At 41.4% G+C, this 23,565-nt stretch overlaps 1 protein-coding gene across 1 annotated transcript in view; it reads right to left on the bottom strand.

Moving 5' to 3' along the window:
* LOC134586120 (adhesion G protein-coupled receptor F5-like) overlaps positions 1 to 17,285 on the bottom strand; it is a 113,597-nt gene extending 96,312 nt beyond the window's left edge. Inside the window, exons 1-2 of the mRNA XM_063441630.1 lie at positions 17,065 to 17,285; positions 2,246 to 2,368 (exon numbers count right to left, since the gene is read on the bottom strand). Coding sequence (XP_063297700.1) covers positions 2,246 to 2,347 — 102 coding nt within the window. The 5' untranslated portion in view covers positions 2,348 to 2,368; positions 17,065 to 17,285. The remainder of the gene's footprint in view (positions 1 to 2,245; positions 2,369 to 17,064) is intronic.
* Positions 17,286 to 23,565: the final 6,280 nt, after the last annotated feature.

The raw sequence follows: 23,565 nt of genomic DNA, 5'->3' as shown, positions 1-23,565 counted from the left end.
CCTAATGCTACAGCAGAAAATTAGGCTCTACAACAGGGATAGGCAACATTCGGAGCTCGAGGTATTGTGCACTGCAAGAGTTTTTTGGGAGATGTAGTGCCAAAGGTTACCTACTATAGAAGATGCTTTGCTTATACCATTTCTACAATCAAACTAGTGTGTTTAAAATAGCAAGTTAAATGTGTAGAAGTCTGTTCTAGCAATGGTGAGATAATCCTGCATTCAGAACTGCATCACTACAGCTCCAATCATCCTAGAGCAGTCTGCTAAAGCACAGGTTACCCCATGGTAGACTATGTAGATGCTGTAAACTGTAGCTCCTGTCAAGCTCAGCCAGGCTTTATATAACTCTTATCTCCACACTAAACAGGACCATATTTTTGGTCTTCCTGCATTTTGTAGTTCAGTTGTCGGATGTAACACAAGCCACTGTTAAGTGAGCATTGCAATTCTAAAATCCATTATATTTATTATCTCAGTGAAATGAACCATGACTAAACAGGCCTGGATCCTGGAGCCAAACAAGAATGGTTTGGTATGGGTGGGAGTTCTGTTTAAATGAATTAAAGTAAAATAAATCTTACACATGTCAGGATGGTTAAATCCTCCAACAAGAAATAATGGGGGGTTTGCCAACATCTCTTTTATAAAACCCTGCAGCATTCCGTGACTCGTTATGCCTGTAACTGGAGTTTAATTGTTACAGTGTGCCTTATGGTCATTTGAAACAGGCAACAGACAAAACATCAAAACCGTACAAATCTCTAATCAGTAATTATCCGTTACTTTCTGCGCTAACCAGAAATAAAACAGAAATTATGGAATGGTGAGCTTGATATGCCAAGTTATTTGCTAAATTTAATTAAATTAGCTGCTTTGGAAGAAGACACACAAAAACAAGTTAGTTTCACCAAATATGGTAATGTTATATTGCTCTTAGTGAATATGCTGTAGGATATATACATATATATCATTTTGTTTTTGTTTCACTGCAACTTAATCTGTTCTCCACCATGGTTCCGCATTGTGTGGACTTGACACGAGGCACGCTATTAAGATATGTTCTAAATATATGGTAATCTATTGTTATCAGATACTGTTACAGTTTCCATATCATGATATGTCTTTATTCTGTATGTTACACACTCTGTCTGCTATTTTGTTTTATTTTGTTTCTCTCTTCCCAGCCCCTTGTTCAGCATTTCGCTAAAAAGAGAGTGCCAGAATTAACAATGGCAGCTATGACTGGATCCTGGATCCTGGACCCAAGGGTTGTAACTCCCAAACATCTGAGGGAACTTGTATCAGACAAGTACAGCCTAAGGCCGATGTGTTCTGTCTCTGTCAGTATGTTTGGTGCATTCCACAGCAACATAAACAAACTCCAGAACTCCAACTGCTGTGGAACTGAACTTAAAATAACACATGAAATAAATAATAATAAAAATAATAAAAAAAATCAATGTAAAAAATGTAGCTGAATCTTCTTCAGTTTAATGAGTGAAATGTATATTGTGCTTCATTCATATTATTGTCTGATTAATTCCAGTCGCATGAACCAAGAGAAGGTCAGAATGGCCCAACACTGAGTGGTATGAAGTGATGCAGAGCATATGACTTGAAAATCCAAAAATGAATCTACACCTCTAATAATCTAATGATGAGCTTGCACTGCGCTCAGTGGAGGCAGTATTCTGGTGTCTCCAGAACCCGGACACTGGGGAACAAACCAGGGATGGTGAGACATAACCCCAACTTGGACCTGGGACAGTTGGGAGGTATAACATTCATAGTATGGTTAATGGCTACTTAGGGCTACTTTCTGTCTGATACAAAAATCTTAAAATATTAACTTTCCATGACTTTTACATATATATTTTAGCTTCTTTGGGTGCGCTTTTTTTAAATATATATATATATATAGAGAGAGAGAGAGATAACCCATTTATGCTATACTCCATTTACAGCTTTACCCATAAATCTATTGAGCCAGTATTATCCCCAGATGTTTTAAAACTACAGCTTCCGTGATGCTTTCTAAAGGCATGCAACGCATCTTGGGACTTGTAGTTCTACAACATCCGTGGATCTACCTTTTGGGCAGCCATGTCTTAAGCCAATGTAAGTATTTTTCTACCAAGATGCAGGTTGCAGGGTGCAACTCATAAAGGATACAATTGTGCCAATGACATTATTAAAGTGTATGTATATATACTGAAGGTACCTAACATACAATAATACTCACAAGAGTTGACAGCAGTGACGAGAAATCCAAATTAAACGTAGCTTCTGCAGGTATCATAAAAGATGATAATAAAAATAGCACAGGTAATGACAGTAGATGCATCTTCTACTTCCTTATAGGAATCTGAAAGTTAAAGTGAAAATCATTTTTAGAAGAGCACTCAATTAAAAATGAAGATAAAGGGATACATGGGGGTATTAAAAGGCTACTGTTGACAAAGTAGTCATTACATTAAGTGGGGTAAAAAAAACTCTAGCCTCCCAGATAACTGACCTACTCTACCTAATCTATAAAGAGAGTATGTTACACGTCAAACAATGGTGGCTGAATGGGGATTGATGGAAACATTAGGAAAATATGTGATAGATCCATTTAAATAAATTGAGAACACATGTATAACCCTAGATAAATGGGAGGTGGAATATTATCAATATGGATTAAATAGGAATTATTAAGATGGAACGAAAATAGATCAACCCTGAGGCAGCAGTTGTAAATTCTGTTTATGTCGTTAGAATCTGCAGTAGTTTGAATTTCCAAACCCTGAGTAATTGTGGCTATGACATCACATAAAGTGTAAGCTAAAAATCAGCAGGTTGTAATTATGGTCAAATTCTTTTAAATATTTATTTATAAAATATTTTACCAGGAAAGATACATTGAGATTTCAATGAGCTATGTTTGTTCTTTAAAAAAAGCATAATTCATTCTGTCCTAACAGATGGACAGGGGTTATATGTTAAAAAAGAGAAGACCACAGGCACTCCAAATTGAGTGCCTGTGGATTGAGTGCGGTTCCCACTATCCACTCTGCATAGGGGTTAAATGTTGACTCGACAGCAGATAGTACAGTCCAATAATCTGTTACTGCAGTTTACTGCCTCTATACGTCTCTTGCAAAGTGATATTATTTCCTATACCCTACACCATTTAACCGCAATGGAAAACATTAATGTTATCCATTGGAGTTAAATGGTGTAGGGTATAGGAAATAATATCACTTTGCAAGAGACGTATAGAGGCAGTAAACTGCAGTAACAGATTATTGGACTGTACAATTTGCTGTCGAGTCAACATATAACAACTTTCTTCCACTAACTGATATGGCATACCCTCTGCTCCATCTGACTTCTTAAAGTCTGTCCTCATTTACTGCTATCCACCCTCTCCACCACCCTAATACGTTAAAAATGAGCATAATGGCTGGGTGCTAACAACAAATGTACTCAGGCCCCTGCCTATCTAGAAAATGTTTTTATATTTAATCTGTAAGCAGAGGCAGTTTAATAAAAACAATGTATCAAAAAATGAGTTAAACACAACTGCATTATTCACGCAATAGATCCCCCAATGTAATATAAATTCAACCCATTAAACCATATTATATGGTTTAAACTATTTAATCGTTTAGCCCACTTTCATTATAATATCCCCTTGTTCAATACAAACAGAAAGCACCCCGATCCTCTTTTTCCTACAGAGCCCCGCAATTATGGAACGACCTCCCGCACACTTTTCAATCTTCCCCAGGCCTAAAGTCCTTTAAGAGATCCCTCTCTACATATCTCAAAACAGAATGCACGTGTCATGGTTGATTATATATTTCCTACCTGTTCTATGTTACATTTTGTATATATTGTGTATTATTATTGTTTTTGTATTTTATTGTACCCTAATGTAACAATGCAATGTTTTGTAGACCCAGGATCTACTTGAAAACAAGAGAAATCTCAATGTATCGTTATAAATAAAATAAATAATATAAACTCTCCCCAATCCAGTTATTCGATGCACTTTGTTAATATAATCTTATCAGATACCCATTTTATACAGAAGCTAACCCCCCCTCCCCCCCTGCATTTCATTAGATCTCACATTTCATGTAAACTCAGATGACCCCTATTATTATACCCCCTATTTAATGGAAGCACAGCCCACTCCTGTTATGAGATCTCCACTTTAAATTGTAGCTATGCTCACTTCTGTGTTAGCCATTCCTACTGTTGCCAATATGAATCTCTCAGTGTGCACTGCCCAAAATTCTTAACACAATGTTTTATGACCAGACAAGAGGTGTTTATAATCACAGTAAATAAAATTCATGTCCGAATATAACATTTTTTTTTTTATTTTTAGAAATATCCCTTTAGAAAGATCACATTATTTTGATACAAAAAAAGAAAAACAAATTATCAAAAGGTGCACAAACCAAATATACCGCATGCACCACCCAACAAGCCACATAAATCAATGTGCACCGAATGCAACATTTAGAGAAATTCGAATAGTGCTCAAAATCTCAATTAGAATAGTTTGAAAATTACCTCAATCTGGTTGAATAGATAAATACGAAACATTTTTAAAAATTATATATAATAAATCCTTTTCCAGGAAAGAAAATGAAAAAGATTTGCTTTGTTTTTTTATAGTGTGTTTTTGTGTTTTGATGAGGCACTTACAATAGGGAGACTTGTAATACAAACACAGACAAAGAACAAATGACATATCAACTCTAACCATTAGACAAGTCTGACCAGTTAATCTAACAGGCAGGGTAAGTAAATTGATTTCAAGCGGAACATTTATCATAAGTAAACAAAACGATTGTAACTCTAAAAGAACAATTAAAAAAGGTCAAATGATGGACTTTGAAACTATTTGTTTTGCCGCAGTTCTTTGTCTGTGTGTTATTGCATGTTATATAATACATGTTTAATTAATAGTACAATGCAATGTATTTTACAAGTTATTTCTTACGATACAAAGTGACCTGGCTAAAACACGGTGATGTGAAATGCAAGCTGGGTTCTCACCCAGTCCGCTCCAGAATGCCACAGGACAACTGGCTTGGGCTCTTCTATAGAAAACATTGATAGAAGGAATAACTTCTGGTAACATAAAAGTAGACATATATGTATCTCTCCCTAGCTGGGTACAATCAGAATGGAAACAGAAGCCCTTTCGCATTTTGTGCCCACATAAAGATGCTAGTAAGTAAGTACCACCCATACATGTGAAATGTTTAAGGGGTCATGTGGCCCAGCTTCCCCTAACTTTGCACTCAGCTGCAGATTGACAAATTAAGTCATTTTCATGTTAATCAAAGTTGTGCAAGATCCCTGGCCTCTGCTGTGAGGGAATTCAGTGATTTCTTTTCCATTACAGATTACATATGGATTGCCTCTGAGCTGTAAGTCCTTCAATTTTTGCAGCAATGGCTATTTGACCTAAAATCTTTCTGATTTAGAAGAGCCCAAGTTCTCAGTCTCCACAGTGAAAAGCCCCATATGTGGTTTGCTAAGAGGGCATAGAGTCGTATGATTGGATATTCACTGATATGATTGTCATCCAAATTGGGCAAGGAAATTTCATTCTGATCCAAATTTGTGTCACAAGGGATGAGTTCACTAATGTGGGGATCCCCAAGATCCCTATTAAGCTACAAGATGGCCCCCTTTATTACAACACTACATCGACCTCTGACATATACATGTTTAAATATAAAAACAATGCAGCTTTGAAAGAAAAAAAGGGAAACAGTGCTCAATAAAGAATTCCATCATTACAGTTGGAATTTACAACTCTTGATTAACAGTCCCTGAGTCATAGCTAAATGGCAATATGATAAGTGGTCCACTTCCCTTATCAGAGTTGTAGCAAGGGGGGGGGGGGGGGGGGAGGGAGCAGAGGTGGACAGGTGGTCCTCAGAGAAACAATTGTTCTAAAGATTACTGTTTAGATCATTAAACATTATTGTTACTATTCACTAACTCTATATGCACTTTTATATTTTACTTTAAGGAGAAGGAAACATTTCATTACTACTTTAAAGGCCACTTGTTGGCCACGTTTCCATCGAACCTATATGTCTGCTTGGTCGAGATGGAAACTTGTTGGCCACATTCCCCTCTATCCTCTATGGACACTTGGTTTGTCACAGGCATATCCTTGATTGAGTCAGACCATAAGCTGGTGAATAAGTAAAATATCTCACGCAATTATAATGAATCAGTTAATATATCTCCAGACTGAACATAATGAATGCACTCCCACTAGTCACAGACAACAGCTTCCTCATACTTTAATAGCTACTACAGTGCCACTTTGCTGATGGCTAGAAATATTGTAGCATTTTTAATTCCAAAGGCATTCCACATATCATGCCATCAAAATGTCTAAAAAGCCCTAACTCGATCAAATACCCAGACAATGTGCAAACGAAAATCAGCAAAACGTCAAAAGAATGTGGAAAACCCAAAGAGCAAAATGATTTGCAGACATTTTTCTAATTGCTATTTGGCAGTTTTTCTAATTCATTCTTTCAATTCACTACAAGTATTTAGAGAAAACAATCTTTTTTTTTTTTCTTTTTTTTTTATTTATTTTTTAAGTTGAAGGTTTTTCTTGTTGCTGTGGGCTCATTAACTGGAAGCAAAGTGATGCCAAAATCAGGAAGAAATTCAGGGAATTATGAGAAAATATAAAAATCACGATTTGAGTCAGATGTCCACTTTTAACATTTTACTTTGTTTACTATTTCTTTAACCTATAGTAGTGTATACACTGAATCGTGAGTTATATAACCATAGCCACCAAAAAAATCTCAAATGTAGCTCAAAATACAGTTTTAAAACAGTAAACAAAGCAGATCTATGCTGGGTTTGCGTTCTTGTTTTTTTGCCTCTCTGGGTCCCATGAGATTAACATGGGGAATAACGTTCCTCCCCCATTGTTGAGTGGTGTCCTCTTTGCCTTCGTTTTTGGCAGTTGGGAGTTTAGTTGTCATTCAAGGAAGTACTCACTCCGTTCAATTAACTGGGAAATACTGACCGCACAGTTTTGGTAACTAAACAAGGCTATGTGGTAATCACACTCCTTGAATTTGAATCTGTGTTATGTGGTTAGCAATATCAATTTCTGTTTTGATCACACCTCTATGTCTTACAGTTAGAGATACTCAAATTATTAGTAAGGTGTTCACAATCTCGCCACTGTGGCTCATTTGTAATCAGTCATGGCTGGAAGGTACAGGTGCGGCGTAACTATGCCATGCAACTCCCCAACGCATCAAAATGACTTAAAATACGGTACTTTTGGCCATGTGGTCTTTGATATTAAAACATTATCAAGCCATTTAAAGAAACATTGATAAAACTGCCTGTATAGAATGGCGACAATTTTTTGAGAAGGTTAACATTTTTAGCTTAGAAAGTCTTGTGAGTATAACTTAAATGGCCTTATTGTTGGATTGCTAAATTATATGTGTTGTGCGACATTCTTTGCGAAAAACCCACAACATTCTTTCTTCTTACAGAGCCTATAACTATCATTGCTAACATCTGCCAGGATCTACAGAGCTGACGGAAATACATAAGATTAAACTCTTGATAACAATGGTATTGAGATATAAAGAAATGGCAGTGAGCAAATGTGTCATTTGTATTCATTATTATGATTGTGCTAATACAAGTTTATTCTTCAATTGTTAAAGATTCTTTTAAAATAGAACATTTAACACTGATTTCTATATTATAAAACAATCCCACATTGTGAAAGCTTGCCCTTTCATTTAACAGTCTTATGACCCAAACATATCAAGCATTCACACCTCAGTTGTGCTAACTATAATATGTAGATGTAAAAATGTTTGCCCCCTTGTCAAACCTACAGCATTGTCAAAAAAAGTTTATTTACTAGAGAGAAAATTGGATAGAGAGGATCAACATTACTTCAGGAAATGATGCCATAATTTAAGGAATTTAGAATCCTCCTGATACTTCTAGATGACCTTTTTTTAATAACATTAAATAACCAATATTCAGCGGCCCTGTAGTTTAACTCGATTATAGACCAGATTACTCTCTTAGAGAGCATTTGATTGGCACAGTGTGGTGTTTTGCCGCGCATGCACATTAGCCTCATGATGTTTCCCAACGGTGAAGCATTGGAGTGGTCCAGATCATCATCAGCCAAACAGGCAAATCAGCAGGATGGAGACCCGCACAGTGATCGATTAAAGGTCAGTAAAACTCACCTTTCATACCCTCACAGGTGCAGGAATGGGGAACCTAAATAGGTACATTAACTCTAGTATTCCATTAAGGACCAAATCACACTAATCTTTGAAGGGCTCCACCATCTATATAGAGTCAATTTAAACTGGGACAGGGACAGGGAGAGCCTGTTGCATTTACTTTATTGATAATTATTCTCCAGTCCTTTGGGGTCCCTTTGTCTCCAGATTCCACTCCAGTACCTCATACAGCTCCGGGGGCTAATCATACAAGGCCTGTTGATGTTACATCCCTTCTGTCTAATACATATGAAAAAATTGTTTTTCTTTATGGTAAGCAGCGACTGACAGCAAGTGACGAGGACAGACAGCCTACTTCAGTTTTCTCTTCTATTATATCTCTACAGCCTAGAATTAATCTGTCCTAAAGAAAACATTAATGTCAGAAATTTAATACAGCCAGAAAAGTACTTCTGGACAGGATTTTGGCATCCAAATTGTAATATATGTATAATTTGACAGAGTAGGTAGAATACACTGGATTTATACAATCCGGACTGCATAGCCTTAGGACGAAATCTGAGCCAAAACATTAAAATGTACCTCTTCCTTCACTAGCAACCTCTGCGCATGACCTGACCTTTAAAGAACGTGTTAAGAGACTCAAACCACCTTAATGCTCTTCTGTCTCACAATGAAAGCTGTCTTTAATCTCGTGTTTTAAACAATGTCATTATAGATCGTTCTTTAGCCATGAGATAATAGGTGCTTGAAAATAAACAATTAGTATGGAGCACAAAGAAGGATGTGTGGCTTTAAATACACCCGTGGGATTCTGAACAGTTTAACATCTGTAAGCCGGATAAATTCAAATAAATGTATTATTAGCAAAAAAGAATAAAATGTGTATGTTTAGCATACAATTAGCAAATTCTATGAGAAAGAAGTGTCTGTCAAACTGGGTAAAAAAAAAAGTGTTTTAGATAACTTTTACACAAACCTTATGTAAGTATGACTATGTCAGGAATTAGAAATTATTTCAAATTGAATTTTGGTAGTAGCTGAATTTTAAAAAGTTCAGGCACTTTGAAGTAACAAGTTGAAATTCAAATTCAATTCACTAAGAATTCTGGACAATTCACATTGTAGTGATACACCATGTAAAAGTATCCACATTATCTACACTGCAATTAGATCCTTTAACAAGTCGCTATAGTACTGTCAGGGTGAAGTGGAGACGGTAGGTGGAAATTCAAAATTACCGTAATTTCAAAATGTATGATAAAAGGGAATTCCCATAGGAAAGCATTGAGCAATGCTTTCCTATGGGGAGATACTAATGCCAGCGTGGCCATCGACGTGGGCGGAACCTGACCAGCACCGCTCAACATTGGATTCAGATAAGTGAATGAAGGGGTTTTAACCCCTTCAGCACCATGGGAGGGGGCACGAGGGAGGGCGGCACTGTAGGATTCTATTGTGCCTGGAAAACAGCTTTGTTTTCCTGGCACTATAGAATCCCTTTAAAAGAAAATCCTTTTTCAAAATGCCTATATAAGATACTTCAAAACCCAAGATTAGCCACAGGCATGAATAGATCGGAGACCTATAATTATCGTCAGTATAATTTTCCATATCCAAAGGAAAGACGTGGGAGCATTTAAAATTATTCTTATTTTAACAGGCTCCTGTTAAAAAAAAAAAAAACCCTTCATAACTAAAAAAACAACAACTAAATTAAACAAAGACCATTTGAAAATGTTCATTAGTGCAGATATTATTATCAGGGCCGGCTCTTCTGCCATGAGCGACGTCCTTCCCCCCCCCCCCCCCACCCCCATCATGCTGCAGATGCTCTATAGAGAGCCTCAGGCATCTGCAGCACTGCCCAGGGCGGCGCGTCCATGAGGGCACACCGGCACAGGCAAGCAGGAAAAGAAGGATCGGCAGGAGGGAAGCGGATAGCGCTCCCTCCTGTCAGTCCCTCATTGTAGCGTGGCCGAGCTCTGCTCCGGTCTGCGGTACAGGAACATCCGTCTCCTGTACCCGGCCGGACTGACAGGAAGTGCTCACTCAGTGAGCACTTCCTGTCAGACCGGCCGGGTACAGAAAACAGAAGCTCCTGTACCGCGGAGCTCGGCCATGCTACACAGGGTAGAGGAGGGGGGGTTGAAGAGAACAGTGGGGGAGAGACCACTGAAGGAGGGGGTGGGGAGATACCACCATGGGAGGGGGGATGAGGAGAGACCACCATGGGAGGGTGGGATGAGGAGAGACCACCATGGGAGGGGGGGTGAGGAAAGACCACCATGGGAGGGGGGGGGTGAGGAAAGACCACCAAGGGAGGGGGGTGGGTGAGGAGAGACCACCAAGGGAGGGGGGTGGGTGAGGAGAGACCACCATGAAATGGGGGCTGAGGAGAGACCACCATGGGGGGGAGGGAGGGGGAGGAAAAATGGAGCTGCTTCACTTTCCCCCAGAACATTGACTTTTATGACCACAGTTACAAACAGCTGCCAGACAGTCTGTTCTACACCAGACCAGTGGAGCCAGACTGCAGCCAGAGACCATTATTATTATTATTATTATTTTATTATTTATATAGCGCCATCAGATTCCATAGCGCTGTTCAATGGGTGGACTAACAGACATGCAATCATCCTCATCTGGTTGTAAGTAGGCAAGCTAGTATATTATTAGTGACACTAATCTCTAATTTACCTCACATTAAAGGGACACTATAGTTCCCAGAACCACTGCAGCTTAATGAAGTGGTTCTGGTGTCTATAGCCTTTCCCTGCAGGCTTTTTAATGTAAACACACAATGTGTGCAGCACTGGCGTTAGTTAACATGGCAGATCATATGGGTGGGGCATTGTGATGTCACATGGGGGAGGGGGAGGCAGATTTTTTTTTTTTTGCCTTGAGCGGCAAAATCCTTGCACCGGCCCTGATTATTATTAGTATTATTAAGGATTTTCATTGGTGATAAACATTTAAATTGCTTTTAAAACTCTGTTGTGTCAATAGTATTTGGGTAAAACAATAGTGTTTGGGTAAAACGGTGATGAGATTTAGAAACTACAGCAATTGACACCAATTTACACTACCAAGGAGAATGCACATCAAACAACAATTTAGGTCAGCAAATGTATTGTAATGCTATTATCTGCTTTGGAGGAAAATTGTCTTCCGCAGGGCAAAAGGAGGGAACTGAGCAATGAGATGTTTTGTGACTGTTTCATCAGACACAGCAATTAGTAAATCCCTTGATTATAAGTGTGAGTTTATAAAATTAAGGGGTGGTAAAAGGGGTTTACTAGATACTCAACATTTTCCTGTAGAAACTAGACTTGTACGCAGAAAAAAAAAAATGGTTCATCCGAAATCAATTTGTTTAAAAAAAAGCAAACATTTCGGGGAAATGATTCGGCCGAACAAAGAGGGGGCAAACATTGGTCAATCAGTGTACTGCAAAATAACTATGTATATATTTTGCAGTATGAGCATTTTTGGGCCATTTGGCTCCCAGATAGTAACCAATAAAGGAAACACAACGAGTAGCAGCAGTACAATAAATAAACAATATTTATTTACAAATTATATAATAAATATGTAAAATATTGGTAATATAAAAATGGTAATATAAAAAATATTTTTTTTTCTACACCTCCTTTGGTTTATTATTTCCTAAAGTGAAAATTTGAGTGAATTTCAAATTTAAGGCCTGTGTACTGGAATTGGTAGCATTGCTGACTTTGAGACTTTTACCAATTTGGCTATTTTGCCCTTAAATTTTAAATTCACTTTGAATTCGTTGTACATTATCACTCTAGTAAATAGCCCTGACAGTGGCTGTCCCTTAAAATCAATTATTATTTTTTTCTCATGAACCATCAATTCTTTGGTGCCATGGTCTGAATCACAAAACAAACGAAATGGCTCGTCTGTTGTCCATTTAGTTTTGCTTTGTGATTCCTCTATATGCCGATGTGCAGTTGCATCAGAGTTCATAATGTTAGATGATTCGGGAGAAACAGAATGCAAGTCTAATAGAAACACTATTGGGAATACAGGGCTTTCATTGTGCAGAGAACTGACAAAGGGACTGCAAATATTCAGTGAAAATAGGCAAGTTACCTTGAGTGGCCTTTTATTGTGGCCAGCCTAAGGCACACCTGTGCAATAATCATGCTGTCTAATCAGCATCTTGATATGCCCCACCTGTGAGGTGGATGGATTATCTCGGTAAAGGAGAAGTGCTCACTAACACAGATTTAGACAGATCTGTGAACAATATTGGAGAGAAATAGGCCTTTGGTCTTAGATCTTTGAGTTCAGCTCATGAAAAATTGGGGCAAAAACAAAAGTGTTGCATTTATAATTTTGTTCAGTGTCTAAATATATGAATATATGAATTTATGTTACAATGTCTCCAGGTTCTGGAAATGTATTACGGCATCTTGAACTGCACATTACTCCTCAGAGCCACCAGCACTCCTGATTCAACTGGATCACCCTAATACACTAATACAGTGTTCATCATGAGAATATGCTGATTAGACAGCATGATTATTGCACAGGTGTGCCTTAGGCTGGCCACAATAAAAGGCAACTCAAGGTAACTTGCCTATTTTTACCTACAGATTGCAGTTCCTTTGTCAGTTCTCTGCACAATGAATGCCCTGTATTCTCAATAGTGTTTCTATATATGTATATATATATATATATATATATATATATATATATATTCTCCTGATCAACACTGTATTAGTGTATTAGGGTGAACCAGTTGAATCAGGAGTGCTGGTGGTCCTGAGGAGAATTTTCAAATGTCAAAACAAATATCAGCCGAATCTTAGTGACCATTAACTAGACTAAGTGAATTTTCACAATGTGCAGTTCAAGATGCCTAATACATTTCCAGAACCTGGAGACTGGTAAAGCAAGTGTGTGGCACCAAGGTCCATGTGGCCAGAAGAAGTATTAAAATAAAGCAAACTCTTGTCGCTGTAAAGAAGCAAAAAAAAAAAAACGATAATCCAATGTGTGTAACTCTGCACAAAATGCAACAACAACCAGACATTAGAAATTAGGGCAATGCATGAATTAATAGAGCAATTTGTTAAGAAAATAAAATGAAAGTCTCTCTGTAGACTGTGTGTGGCTGTTCTTTCATGGTTTAATGTGGAAGTTAGACAATCATATACAGAAACTGATGAACACTGATGGCATTTATGCATTGTAACATCCACTAAGACACTCTAAGTACTAGACTGGTCACACCAGAGCCCTCTGTATTAGAAGGACTGCACTCAAGTCCTGAGAGCTACACTGGTCATATCAAGGATCAAGGTCAAGAGTATTAGAGTAGACATATAGGAGCCCTGAGTACCAGAAAGGCCATATCAGAGTTTAAAGTACTTGAAGGGCCATATCTGAGTCCTGAGTACTAAAACGGTCATATCACAGTCCTGAATACTAAAATGTTCATATCAGAATTCTGAGTACTAAACTGGTCATATCACAGTCCTGAGTACTAGAAGGGATATATCAGCATTCTGAGTACTAAAAGGGGCATATCAGAATCCTGAGTACTAGAAGGGTCATATCAGCATTCTGAGTACTATAAGGGTCATATCAGAGTCCTAAATACTAGAATGGCTATCTCAGATTGTTCAGTATGAGAAAGGCAATTTCAGAGTTCTGAGTATTACAATGACTAATCAAAGACCTGAGCACCAGTGTCCTGAGTACTAGGAGTGCTGTATCAAAGCCCTAACTAGTAGAATGGCTATATTGTGTCCCTGGGTCTTAGACGGGTCATATCAAAGTCCTGAGTACTAGTAGGGCCATATTAGCATTCTGAGTACTAGGGCTATATCGGAGCTCAGAGTACTTGATGGACTATTTCAGCACTCAGAATACTAGGGGGTCTATATCGGCGCTTTGAGTACTAGAAGGGCCATATTAGCATTCTGAGTACTACTAAGGCTATATCGGAACTTTGAGTACTAGAAGGGCCATATTAGGGTTCTAAGTACTAGTAAGGCTATATCGGAGCTTTGAGTACTAGAAGGGCCATATTAGCGTTCTGAGTACTACTAAGGCTATATCGGAGCTTTGAGTACTAGAAGGGCCATATTAGGGTTCTGAGTACTACTAAGGCTATATCGGAGCTTTGAGTACTAGAAGGGCCATATTAGGGTTCTGAGTACTACTAAGGCTATATCGGAGCTTTCAGTACTAAAAGAGTCATATTAGCGTTCTGAGTACTACTAAGGCTATATCGGAGCTTTGAGTACTAGAAGGGCCATATTAGGGTTCTGAGTACTACTAAGGCTATATCGGAGCTTTGAGTACTAAAAGAGTCATATTTGCATTCTGAGTACTACTAAGGTTATATCGAAGCTTTGAGTACTAGAAGGGCCATATTAGCGTTCTGAGTACTACTAAGGCTATATCGGAGCTTTGAGTACTAGAAGGGCCATATTAGGGTTCTGAGTACTACTAAGGCTATATCGGAGCTCTGAGTACTAGAAGGGCCATATTAGGGTTCTGAGTACTACTAAGGCTATATCGGAGCTTTTAGTACTAGAAGGGCCATATTAGCATTCTGAGTACTACTAAGGCTATATCGGAGCTCTGAGTACTAGAAGGGCCATATGAGTCCTCCTGATCTTAGCATTGCAGAGGTACACTCACATAAACAGCCAGTTTAGAGTAATACTGTATTCAGAGAAAAACAATAAAGGAGACTTTGGAGTTTTGAACTCAAAGTGCTGGCCCTCACGGCCCTATACAGGCTTCAATAAGCTATTTTGGTTATCGTGCATAGAGTGCCCCATTAAGGCTAAGGCTGCCAGAATCATTTAACATCCACAGACCATCAGTCTATCAGAGTGAAATGGTTTAGTGCTTAAGGGAGACAATATTTTCTTGTTTAAAAAAACACAAACATGATTTGGTATGTGTCATTCTGTTAATGTTTCTTTGAATTTACTTTTTTTAACCGATAAGCACTTACTGCTTAGATAAATGAGTTTAATTTATATATCATTAGATTAAGACCTACCAGGCATGCAGCATATAAGTGTATGTATTTGTTTGGCCATAATACAGAACTAGACTCCCACTATTATATCTACATTAAGTGATTTTGAGAAACTTTTAGAAACCTTAAAGCTGGTTCAGCATGGACTGTTTGGATATGAGCAGGTCTCAGTATCCTTTTGTTTTAACATATGTTTAGGGGAGTGTATATCGACAAACATCTGTAGAGTTACACAACCTTCACTGTATCGGTGTGTATATTTCTTTTTTCGATAAAAAGTGTACTAAGTGAAATAGGCGTACACAGAGATGTGGAGCCTCTGTAATTACAAGTGCATTAGTGGCCGCCCTAGTAAGACCGAACCGCTGGCTTTTAAATGGATGGATGGAAATACATGGATGGATAGATGGACGGATGGACAGACAGAGAGACAGACAGATGGGTGGGTGCGTGGGCAGGCGGGCAGGCAGACATACAGTTACACAGGTTTGTAGCTAACATTTCTTTAGATTTTTTTTTTTTTTATCAATTTAGTGGGGAAGCAGAGAAGACAATAGAAGCACATCTCCCAACAAAGTCAAAGCATAGATCTCCACATGTTCAACTCCCATTGCTCTCAGGCAGCCGTAACAGTTGTAGTTTGAGCAAGAAATCGACATGTTAGCCAAGTGAACACAACATAATCACCTGAATATTAGTAGATAGCCAGCTGGGAGTTATGGAAACATTTATTAAGAATATTGTAAATGCAATATGTGCAATAATCACCAAAGGCAAAAGGGTAAGTGGCGTTCCTTAGTTGGAGTTATGTAATAAATATTGGCTGTTTAGATAATGCCCATGTTATAAATTCCCTGTTTGTTAGTTATATACAGCCTTGCTTCCCTACATACACCAGAACTAGATTTCTCAATGTATTTTGCAAACTTCTGTCAAAGTACGATTAACTGTTCATACTCTGTGGAAAGGAAGTGCAAAATAGTTGCTAGAAAGCATAATCACAAAACAGCAAACGTCCTACAGACAACGCAACAGAATCACAAAACGATACAACTAACAAATTCAAAAGCCTCACATTTAATGTGTGAGTGAGAAGACATCAGACATCACAGAACCTGAAAGTATGTGGGTGCAAATGAGACATGTTTATTATGACTGAATGATGCAGAATTTAACTATGGATTGCAGATCTATCCATCTATCCATCCATCTGTCTGTCTGTCTAACTATCTGTCTATCTATCTGTCTGTCTGTCTGTCTGTATGTATGTCTATTATTCACCTGTCTGTCTACATATCCTTTCTTTTTTTTTTTAAATATATCTGAAACAAGAAACAAGCAAAGTGGTTTATTCACTGAACAGTGATATATATCGCGAAATGACCAAGGGATTACAAAATGTGCACATATATATGTAGTTGCAAAAATAGCCAGGTTGTAGAATTTACACTATTTTTGTCTTTTTTTTTTTTTACAATTCACTGTTTACTGCATAATTTCCTAAGTGTGATTATTAATAACACAATACATGTCAGAGTGATTAGCATATTATACCTCCTCTAGACTGTAAGCTCTCTGAGCAGGATCCCCATCATCCTATTGTTCCTGTAACATTTTGTAATTTTCTAATTTATTGTTGCATTTCTCCCTTTTATAATATTGTAAAGTGCTACAGAATAAGTTGGCACTATACAAATGCCAATAATAATAACAATAATCATGAATACTACTTAGCTACGACTTACTACTCACCTCTATGCGCAGAGAATCAGCTTAAGTTCTGGCTATTGGAGGTCTAAATAGTTAACTCCTTTCTCTGATTTGAGTTGATTCCGTGAAAATTCATTGTGTATAAAAATCCAATGGATAAAGTCTAACCCCACGTGTGTGACCTTCGGGATACAACAAGACTTGACTCCAGATCCGTACAGAGGAGCTCAGCACACTGTGCTGGAGAGCACATACAGTGAAATAAAAAAGACACTATTCACATTTTGCAGAGATTACTTCCTCGTGACGATTTGCAGCTCAGGAATGTGTGTGTTGTAGCTACTTCTGGTTCTATCTAACGATGCTCTTTCAAAGTGGACTAACTAGTTTTGCTTTATTGTGACTTTTTCTAAACAAAAGGTGAAAGAACGCATCATGACTGGGCATGTGGAATTTCAGGTATCGTCGGTTTCACTTAGCACCGAGTCTACAGAATAGAAATATATTTTTATTTCCTTCATTTTAAATCCGAAATCTTCACCAGTTATATATTAAATTAGGTGATCAAGGTCACAGGAAATCAATCTCGACCAGATCAGGAAGCGCAGAGCAAAAAATAAACGCCACAAAAGAAAAAATAGGACCATTAATTGGTTTTATTTGTGTTTTTACATTTTGTTCTATTTTCGTTTTTTATTTTCAAACAAGGACCACCACGGACAGATGCGCCAAGACATATCCCCGCTGTTTCTCGACAGTTGCCTCTAGGCTAAATCAAATTCTGTATAAATTATATGAATATTTAGTGCTAATACAAATTCATCCCAACAATATATATTAGCTGTAATTCACAAATAACGAGTTACATAAAGCACAAACTAAAAACACAACAGGTGCCGTTTCATAGACAGTCTTATCTGTTACAGATTTCTATGCAACAGTTTATGCAACAAACCCATGGCATATAGCCAGCAAACAAGCTGTTCGGTATCTTCTTATGATTCCAGGACTCTGCAGTCAGTGTTGGCAATATCGTAAAACCTTAAAGGAAGACTATAGTGTCAGGAATACAAACGTATATTCCTGACACTATAGATGCAAAAATCCATTTTAGGTGGTCTTGCCCCTTTTAGAAGGCATAAAACGTACCTATTCAAAGCGCTGCTTGGGTCCAGTCGCAATGACCCCACCCACACTCTGCCTCCTTGGCTGAGCTTTGGGAGGCTATTGCGCATGCATGGCAAAACGCTGCGCTGCCGCCAATCAGCATCTGCATTACATTGAATCATGTTTTCATGCAGAGAGTGGAGACGCTGAATCCACGGATGCAGGAAGCACCTCTAGTGGCTGTTTGAGTGAGATGTTCCTTTTCTCTGAAAACAGTATGCTATATATCAGTGATGGCGAACCTTTTTGAGCCCGAGTGCCCAAACCGCAATACATGCCAACTTTTTTTTCCTTAAAGTGTCAACACGGCAATTAAACCTCAATACTGAGGTTTACGTTTAGAAAAAACAACTCGTACTGTTGTCCGAACTAATTAACAACTTTTGTTTTAAAAGAACACAATAGCAGAGAGTTCAATAATACAAATTTTAAATAATGATATAAATAGATAAAATTAAGCTTATATTTATTAGTATCTCCAACAAATGCAGTACATACACACAGAGACTGCTGAATACATACACACAGTCTGCTGAATATACACACACAAGACTGCTGAATACAGAGACTGCTGAATACACACACACACACACAGTCTGCTGAATACACATACAGACAGACTGCTGAGTACACACACACAGACTTCTGAGTACACACACACAGACTGCTAAATACATACACACAGACTGCTGAATATATACACACAGTCCGCTGAATACACACACATACAGTCCGCTGAGTACACACACACAGACTGCTGAATACACACACACACAGACTGCTGAATACACACACACACACAGACTGCTGAATACACACACACACACACAGACTGCTGAATACACACACACACACACACAGACTGCTGAATACACACAACACTGCTGAATACACGCACACACACAGACTACGGAATACACGCACACACACAGACTGCTGAATACACACACATACTGCATTGAGGGGTGTAGTTTAAGGGGCATTGAGGGGTGCTGTGTGTGTGCTGTGTGTGGGGTGCTATGTGTGTCTGAGGGTTTCTATGTGTGCTGTGTGTGTGTGTGTGTGTGTGAGGGGTGCTGTGTGTGTGTGTATGAGGGGTGCTGTGTGTGTGTGTATGAGGGGTGCTGTGTGTGTGTGAGGGGTGGTGTGTGTTTGTGTGTGTGTGTGAGGGGTGGTGTGTGTATGAGTGATGGTGTGTGTGTGTGTGTGTGAGGCGTGGTGTGTGTGTGAGGGGTGCTGTGTGTATGAGGGGTGGTGTGTGTGTGTGTGAGGGGTGGTGTGTGTGTGTGAGGGGTGGTGTGTGTGTGAGGGGTGGTGTGTGTGTGTGTGTGTGAGACAGGGGTGCTGTGCTGTGTGGGGGGTATGGCTACTGTGCAGGGGTAGGGGTGCTGTGCTGTGGGGAGTAGGGATGCTGTGTGTGTTGTGGGGGTGCTATGTGGGGGGTTAGGGGTGCTGTGCATGGGGGGTAGAGGTGCTGTGTGTGGAGGTAGGGGTGGGCAGCGAAGCTGGGTGTGGGGGAGGGGTGGGATGCTGGGTGTGGGGAGGGGAGGGATGCTGGGGGATAGGGGTGCTGTGGAGGGGTGCTGTGTGGGGGGCAGGGGTGCTGTGTGGGGGGTAGGGGTACTGTGTGTGGGGGGTAGGGGTGCTGTGGGGTAGGGGTGCTGTGGGGGGTAGGGGTGCTGTGTGTGGGGGGTAGGGGTGCTGTGGGGGGTAGGGGTGCTGTGGGGGGTAGGGGTGCTGTGGGTGGTTAGGGGTGCTTTGGGGGGTAGGGGTGCTTTGGGGGGTAGGGGTGCTGTGGGGGGCTAGGTGTGCTGTGTGTGGGGTAGGGGAGCTGTGTGTGGGTAGGGGTGCTGTGTGTGGGGGGCAGGGGTGCTATGTGTGGGGGGTAGGGGTGCTGCGTGTGGGGTAGGGGTGCTGTGTGTGGGGGTAGGGGTGCTGCTGTGGGGGGGTAGGGCTGCTGTGGGGGTAGGGGTACTGTGTGGGGGTAGGGGTACTGTGTGGGGGGGTAGGGGTACTGTGTGTGGGGGGTAGGGGTACTGTGTGTGGGGGGTAGGGGTACTGTGTGGGGGGTAGGGGTACTGTGTGGGGGGTAGGGGTACTGTGTGTGTGGGGGGGTAGGGGTACTGTGTGTGTGGGGGTAGGAGTACTGTGTGAGGGGGTATGGGTACTGTGTGGGGGGTAGGGGGGCTGTGTGTGGGGGGTAGGGGTGCTGTGTGTGGGGGGTAGGGGTGCTGCGTGTGGGGTAGGGGTGCTGTGTGTGGGGGTAGGGGTGCTGTGTCTTGGGGGTAGGGGGGCTGCTGTGGGGGGTATGGCTGCTGTGGGGGGTAGGGGTACTGTGTGGGGGTAGGGGTACTGTGGGGGGTAGGGGTACTGTGTGTGGGGGGTAGGGGTACTGTGTGTGGGGGGTAGGGGTACTGTGTGGGGGGTAGGGGTACTGTGTGGGGGGTAGGGGTACTGTGTGTGTGTGGGGGGTAGGGGTACTGTGTGTGTGGGGGTAGGAGTACTGTGTGAGGGGGTAGGGGTACTGTGTGGGGGGTAGGGGTACTGTTTGGGGGGTAGGGTTACTGTGTGGGGGGTAGGGGTACTGTGTGGGGGGGTAGGGGTACTGTGTGTGTGTGGGGTAGGGGTACTCTGTGGGGGGGTAGGGGTGCTGTGTGGGGCGTAAGGGTAGTGTGTGGGGGGGTAGGGGTACTGTGTGTGTGGGGGGGTAGGGGTACTCTGTGGGGGGGTAGGGGTGCTGTGTGGGGGGTAGGGGTGCTGTGTGGGGGGGTAGGGGTGCTGTGTGGGGGGGTAGGGCTAAAGTAATAAAATAAAAAATTAAATGAAGTATATTAAATCAGTCCCCCCCCCTTCCTCCTTCTTACCTCTAATGAAGGAAGGGGGGGACACAGCCATCCCTGGTGGTCCGGTGGTGGCAAGCAGTCTTCCGGGTCGGGAGGCAGGAGAGGGATCTTTGCAGCAGCTCCCCTGTCCTCCGCGCGATGCTGTGTGGAGCGTTGCCATGGTAACGCGCGGCAACGCTCCACACAGCCTGCTCGCTGGAGGACAGGGGAGCTGCATCACAGATCCCTCCCCTGCCTCCCGACCCGGAAGCAGAGTAGGCACCTGCCGTTTCGGGAAGGCAGGTGCCTACTCTGCATTATTGGCGAACCTATGGCCGCGTGCCCACAGAAAGGGCCCGGCGTGCCACCTGTGGCACGTGTGCCATAGGTTCGCCATCACTCCTATATATGTTCGGAGGACTCTAGTGTCCCTTTAAAAAAAAAAAAAACATATGATAGGTAGAGATGTCCCGAACAGTTTGCCGGGAACCGTTCGCTGGCGAACATGGAAAGTTCGCGAACATGTTCACCACGAACACGCGCGATGTGTCGGTCCGCCCCCTATTACGTCATCATTGAGTAAACTTTGACCCGGTACCTCACAGTCAGCAGACACATTCCAGCCAATCAGCAGCAGACCCTCCCCCCCAGAATGGGTCAGCTGACTGTGAGGTACCGGGTCAAAGTTTACTCAATGATGACGTAATAGGGGGCGGACCGACATATCGCGCGTGTTCGTGGCAAACTTTTCATGTTCGCCAGCGAACGGTTCCCGGCGAACTGTTCGGGACATCTCTAATGATAGGTGCAACTCTGTCCTAACAAACCCATTCATTTTACTCCTTAAAGGGACGCCCCAGACACATAAAACATTTTGTCAGGATCGGGGCAGGGATCCAACACGCAGAGTACAAAGAGTAGCAGATACGTATACCGGACCTTAGAATGGCCGGACTTAACGTAAGAACTACGTATAGAATGGTCAGGGACAAGCCGAGGTCGAGAGAACGAGAAGACAGGTAAGCGAGAGACAAGCCGGGTCAAGGATAACAGAGAGAACAGGTAAGTAATAACAAAGCCGGGTCAGAACCAAAAGACAAGAGAAAACAAGAGCACTGTGCGACTAGACTGGCTAGAACCACGACAGGGCAATGAGTAAATGCTGAGAGCTCCCTTAAATACCCTGGTTCTAGAGACTAATCACGCCTCCGCCGAGACCTGATTCGTGTCCGGTATTTGACTGACAGGTCGGGCTAGAATAGCGTCATGACGTCGACTATTGAGCGTCACGTTACAAAAAGGCATAGCTCTCTCGCGGCCGGCGTTTACATGCGCGAGGGAACTGCGAGGAACGGGAGAATCATGCCGTCTGGATGGAAAAACGTCTAAGTCTCTACCCCTCTCAGGGGTAGAGACTACAGGTACCCTGACAGTACTCCCCCTCTCAGAAACGCCCACCGGGCGGAAGGAACCGGGACGAGATGGAAAGCGGGAATGAAAAGCCCTGCGAAGACGAGGAGCATGGACATCCTCCTGTGGTACCCAGGTCCTCTCTTCTGGACCATATCCCTTCCAGTCAAGCAGGTATTGGATTTTCCCCCGGGAGATTCGAGAATCGATGATGGAGTTGATTTCGTACTCCTCCTGACCCTCAACCTGAACAGAGTGAGGAGAGGGGACCTTGGAGGAGAATCTGTTACAGATCAGGGGTTTCAGCAAGGAAACATGAAAGGAATTAGGAATACGTAAGGCAGAGGGGAGCGCTAGGCGATACGCAACAGGATTAATTCGATTCAGAATCCTATAGGGTCCAATGTAGCGAGGAGCGAATTTCATAGACGGTACTTTCAAACGAATGTTTCTAGTACTCAACCATACCCTATCACCAGGTACAAAACTAGGAGCCGGCCTTCTGTGTTTGTCAGCGTGTTTTTTATACAGTATAGAATTATGTAGGAGAATTTGTCGAGTCTGATCCCACAACTTCTTCAGATTGGCAACATGAGTATCAACCGACGGTACCCCCTGGGAAGAAGAAACCGAGGGAAGAATGGAAGGATGAAAACCATAATTCATGAAAAAGGGGCTAGAGCGAATTGAATCGCAAACAAGATTATTGTGTGCGAACTCTGCCCAAGGAATCAGACCGACCCAATCGTCCTGGTGTTCAGAAACAAAACAACGCAGATATTGTTCAATCTTTTGATTGGTACGTTCAGCGGCTCCGTTAGACTGAAGGTGATAAACAGAAGAAAAATTCAATTTGATGCCTAGTTGAGAACAGAATGATCTCCAGAAACGTGAAACAAACTGGGAACCTCTATCAGAAGTAATCTCGGAAGGTACCCCATGTAAGCGAAAGATCTCTTTAGCAAAAATCTCCGCTAATTCAGGTGAAGTCGGAAGTTTAGGTAAAGGCACGAAATGAGCCATCTTGGTAAACCTATCCACCACTGTGAGAATAACAGTGTGTTTTTTCGAAACAGGCAAATCCACAATAAAATCCATCGCCAAACAGGACCAAGGTTTCTCTGGAACTTCCAGAGGATGTAAG

Source organism: Pelobates fuscus, chromosome 2 (assembly GCF_036172605.1).
Source record: "Pelobates fuscus isolate aPelFus1 chromosome 2, aPelFus1.pri, whole genome shotgun sequence".
Taxonomy (NCBI): Eukaryota; Metazoa; Chordata; class Amphibia; order Anura; family Pelobatidae; genus Pelobates; species Pelobates fuscus.
This window is presented reverse-complemented; position numbering and strand designations above follow the sequence as displayed.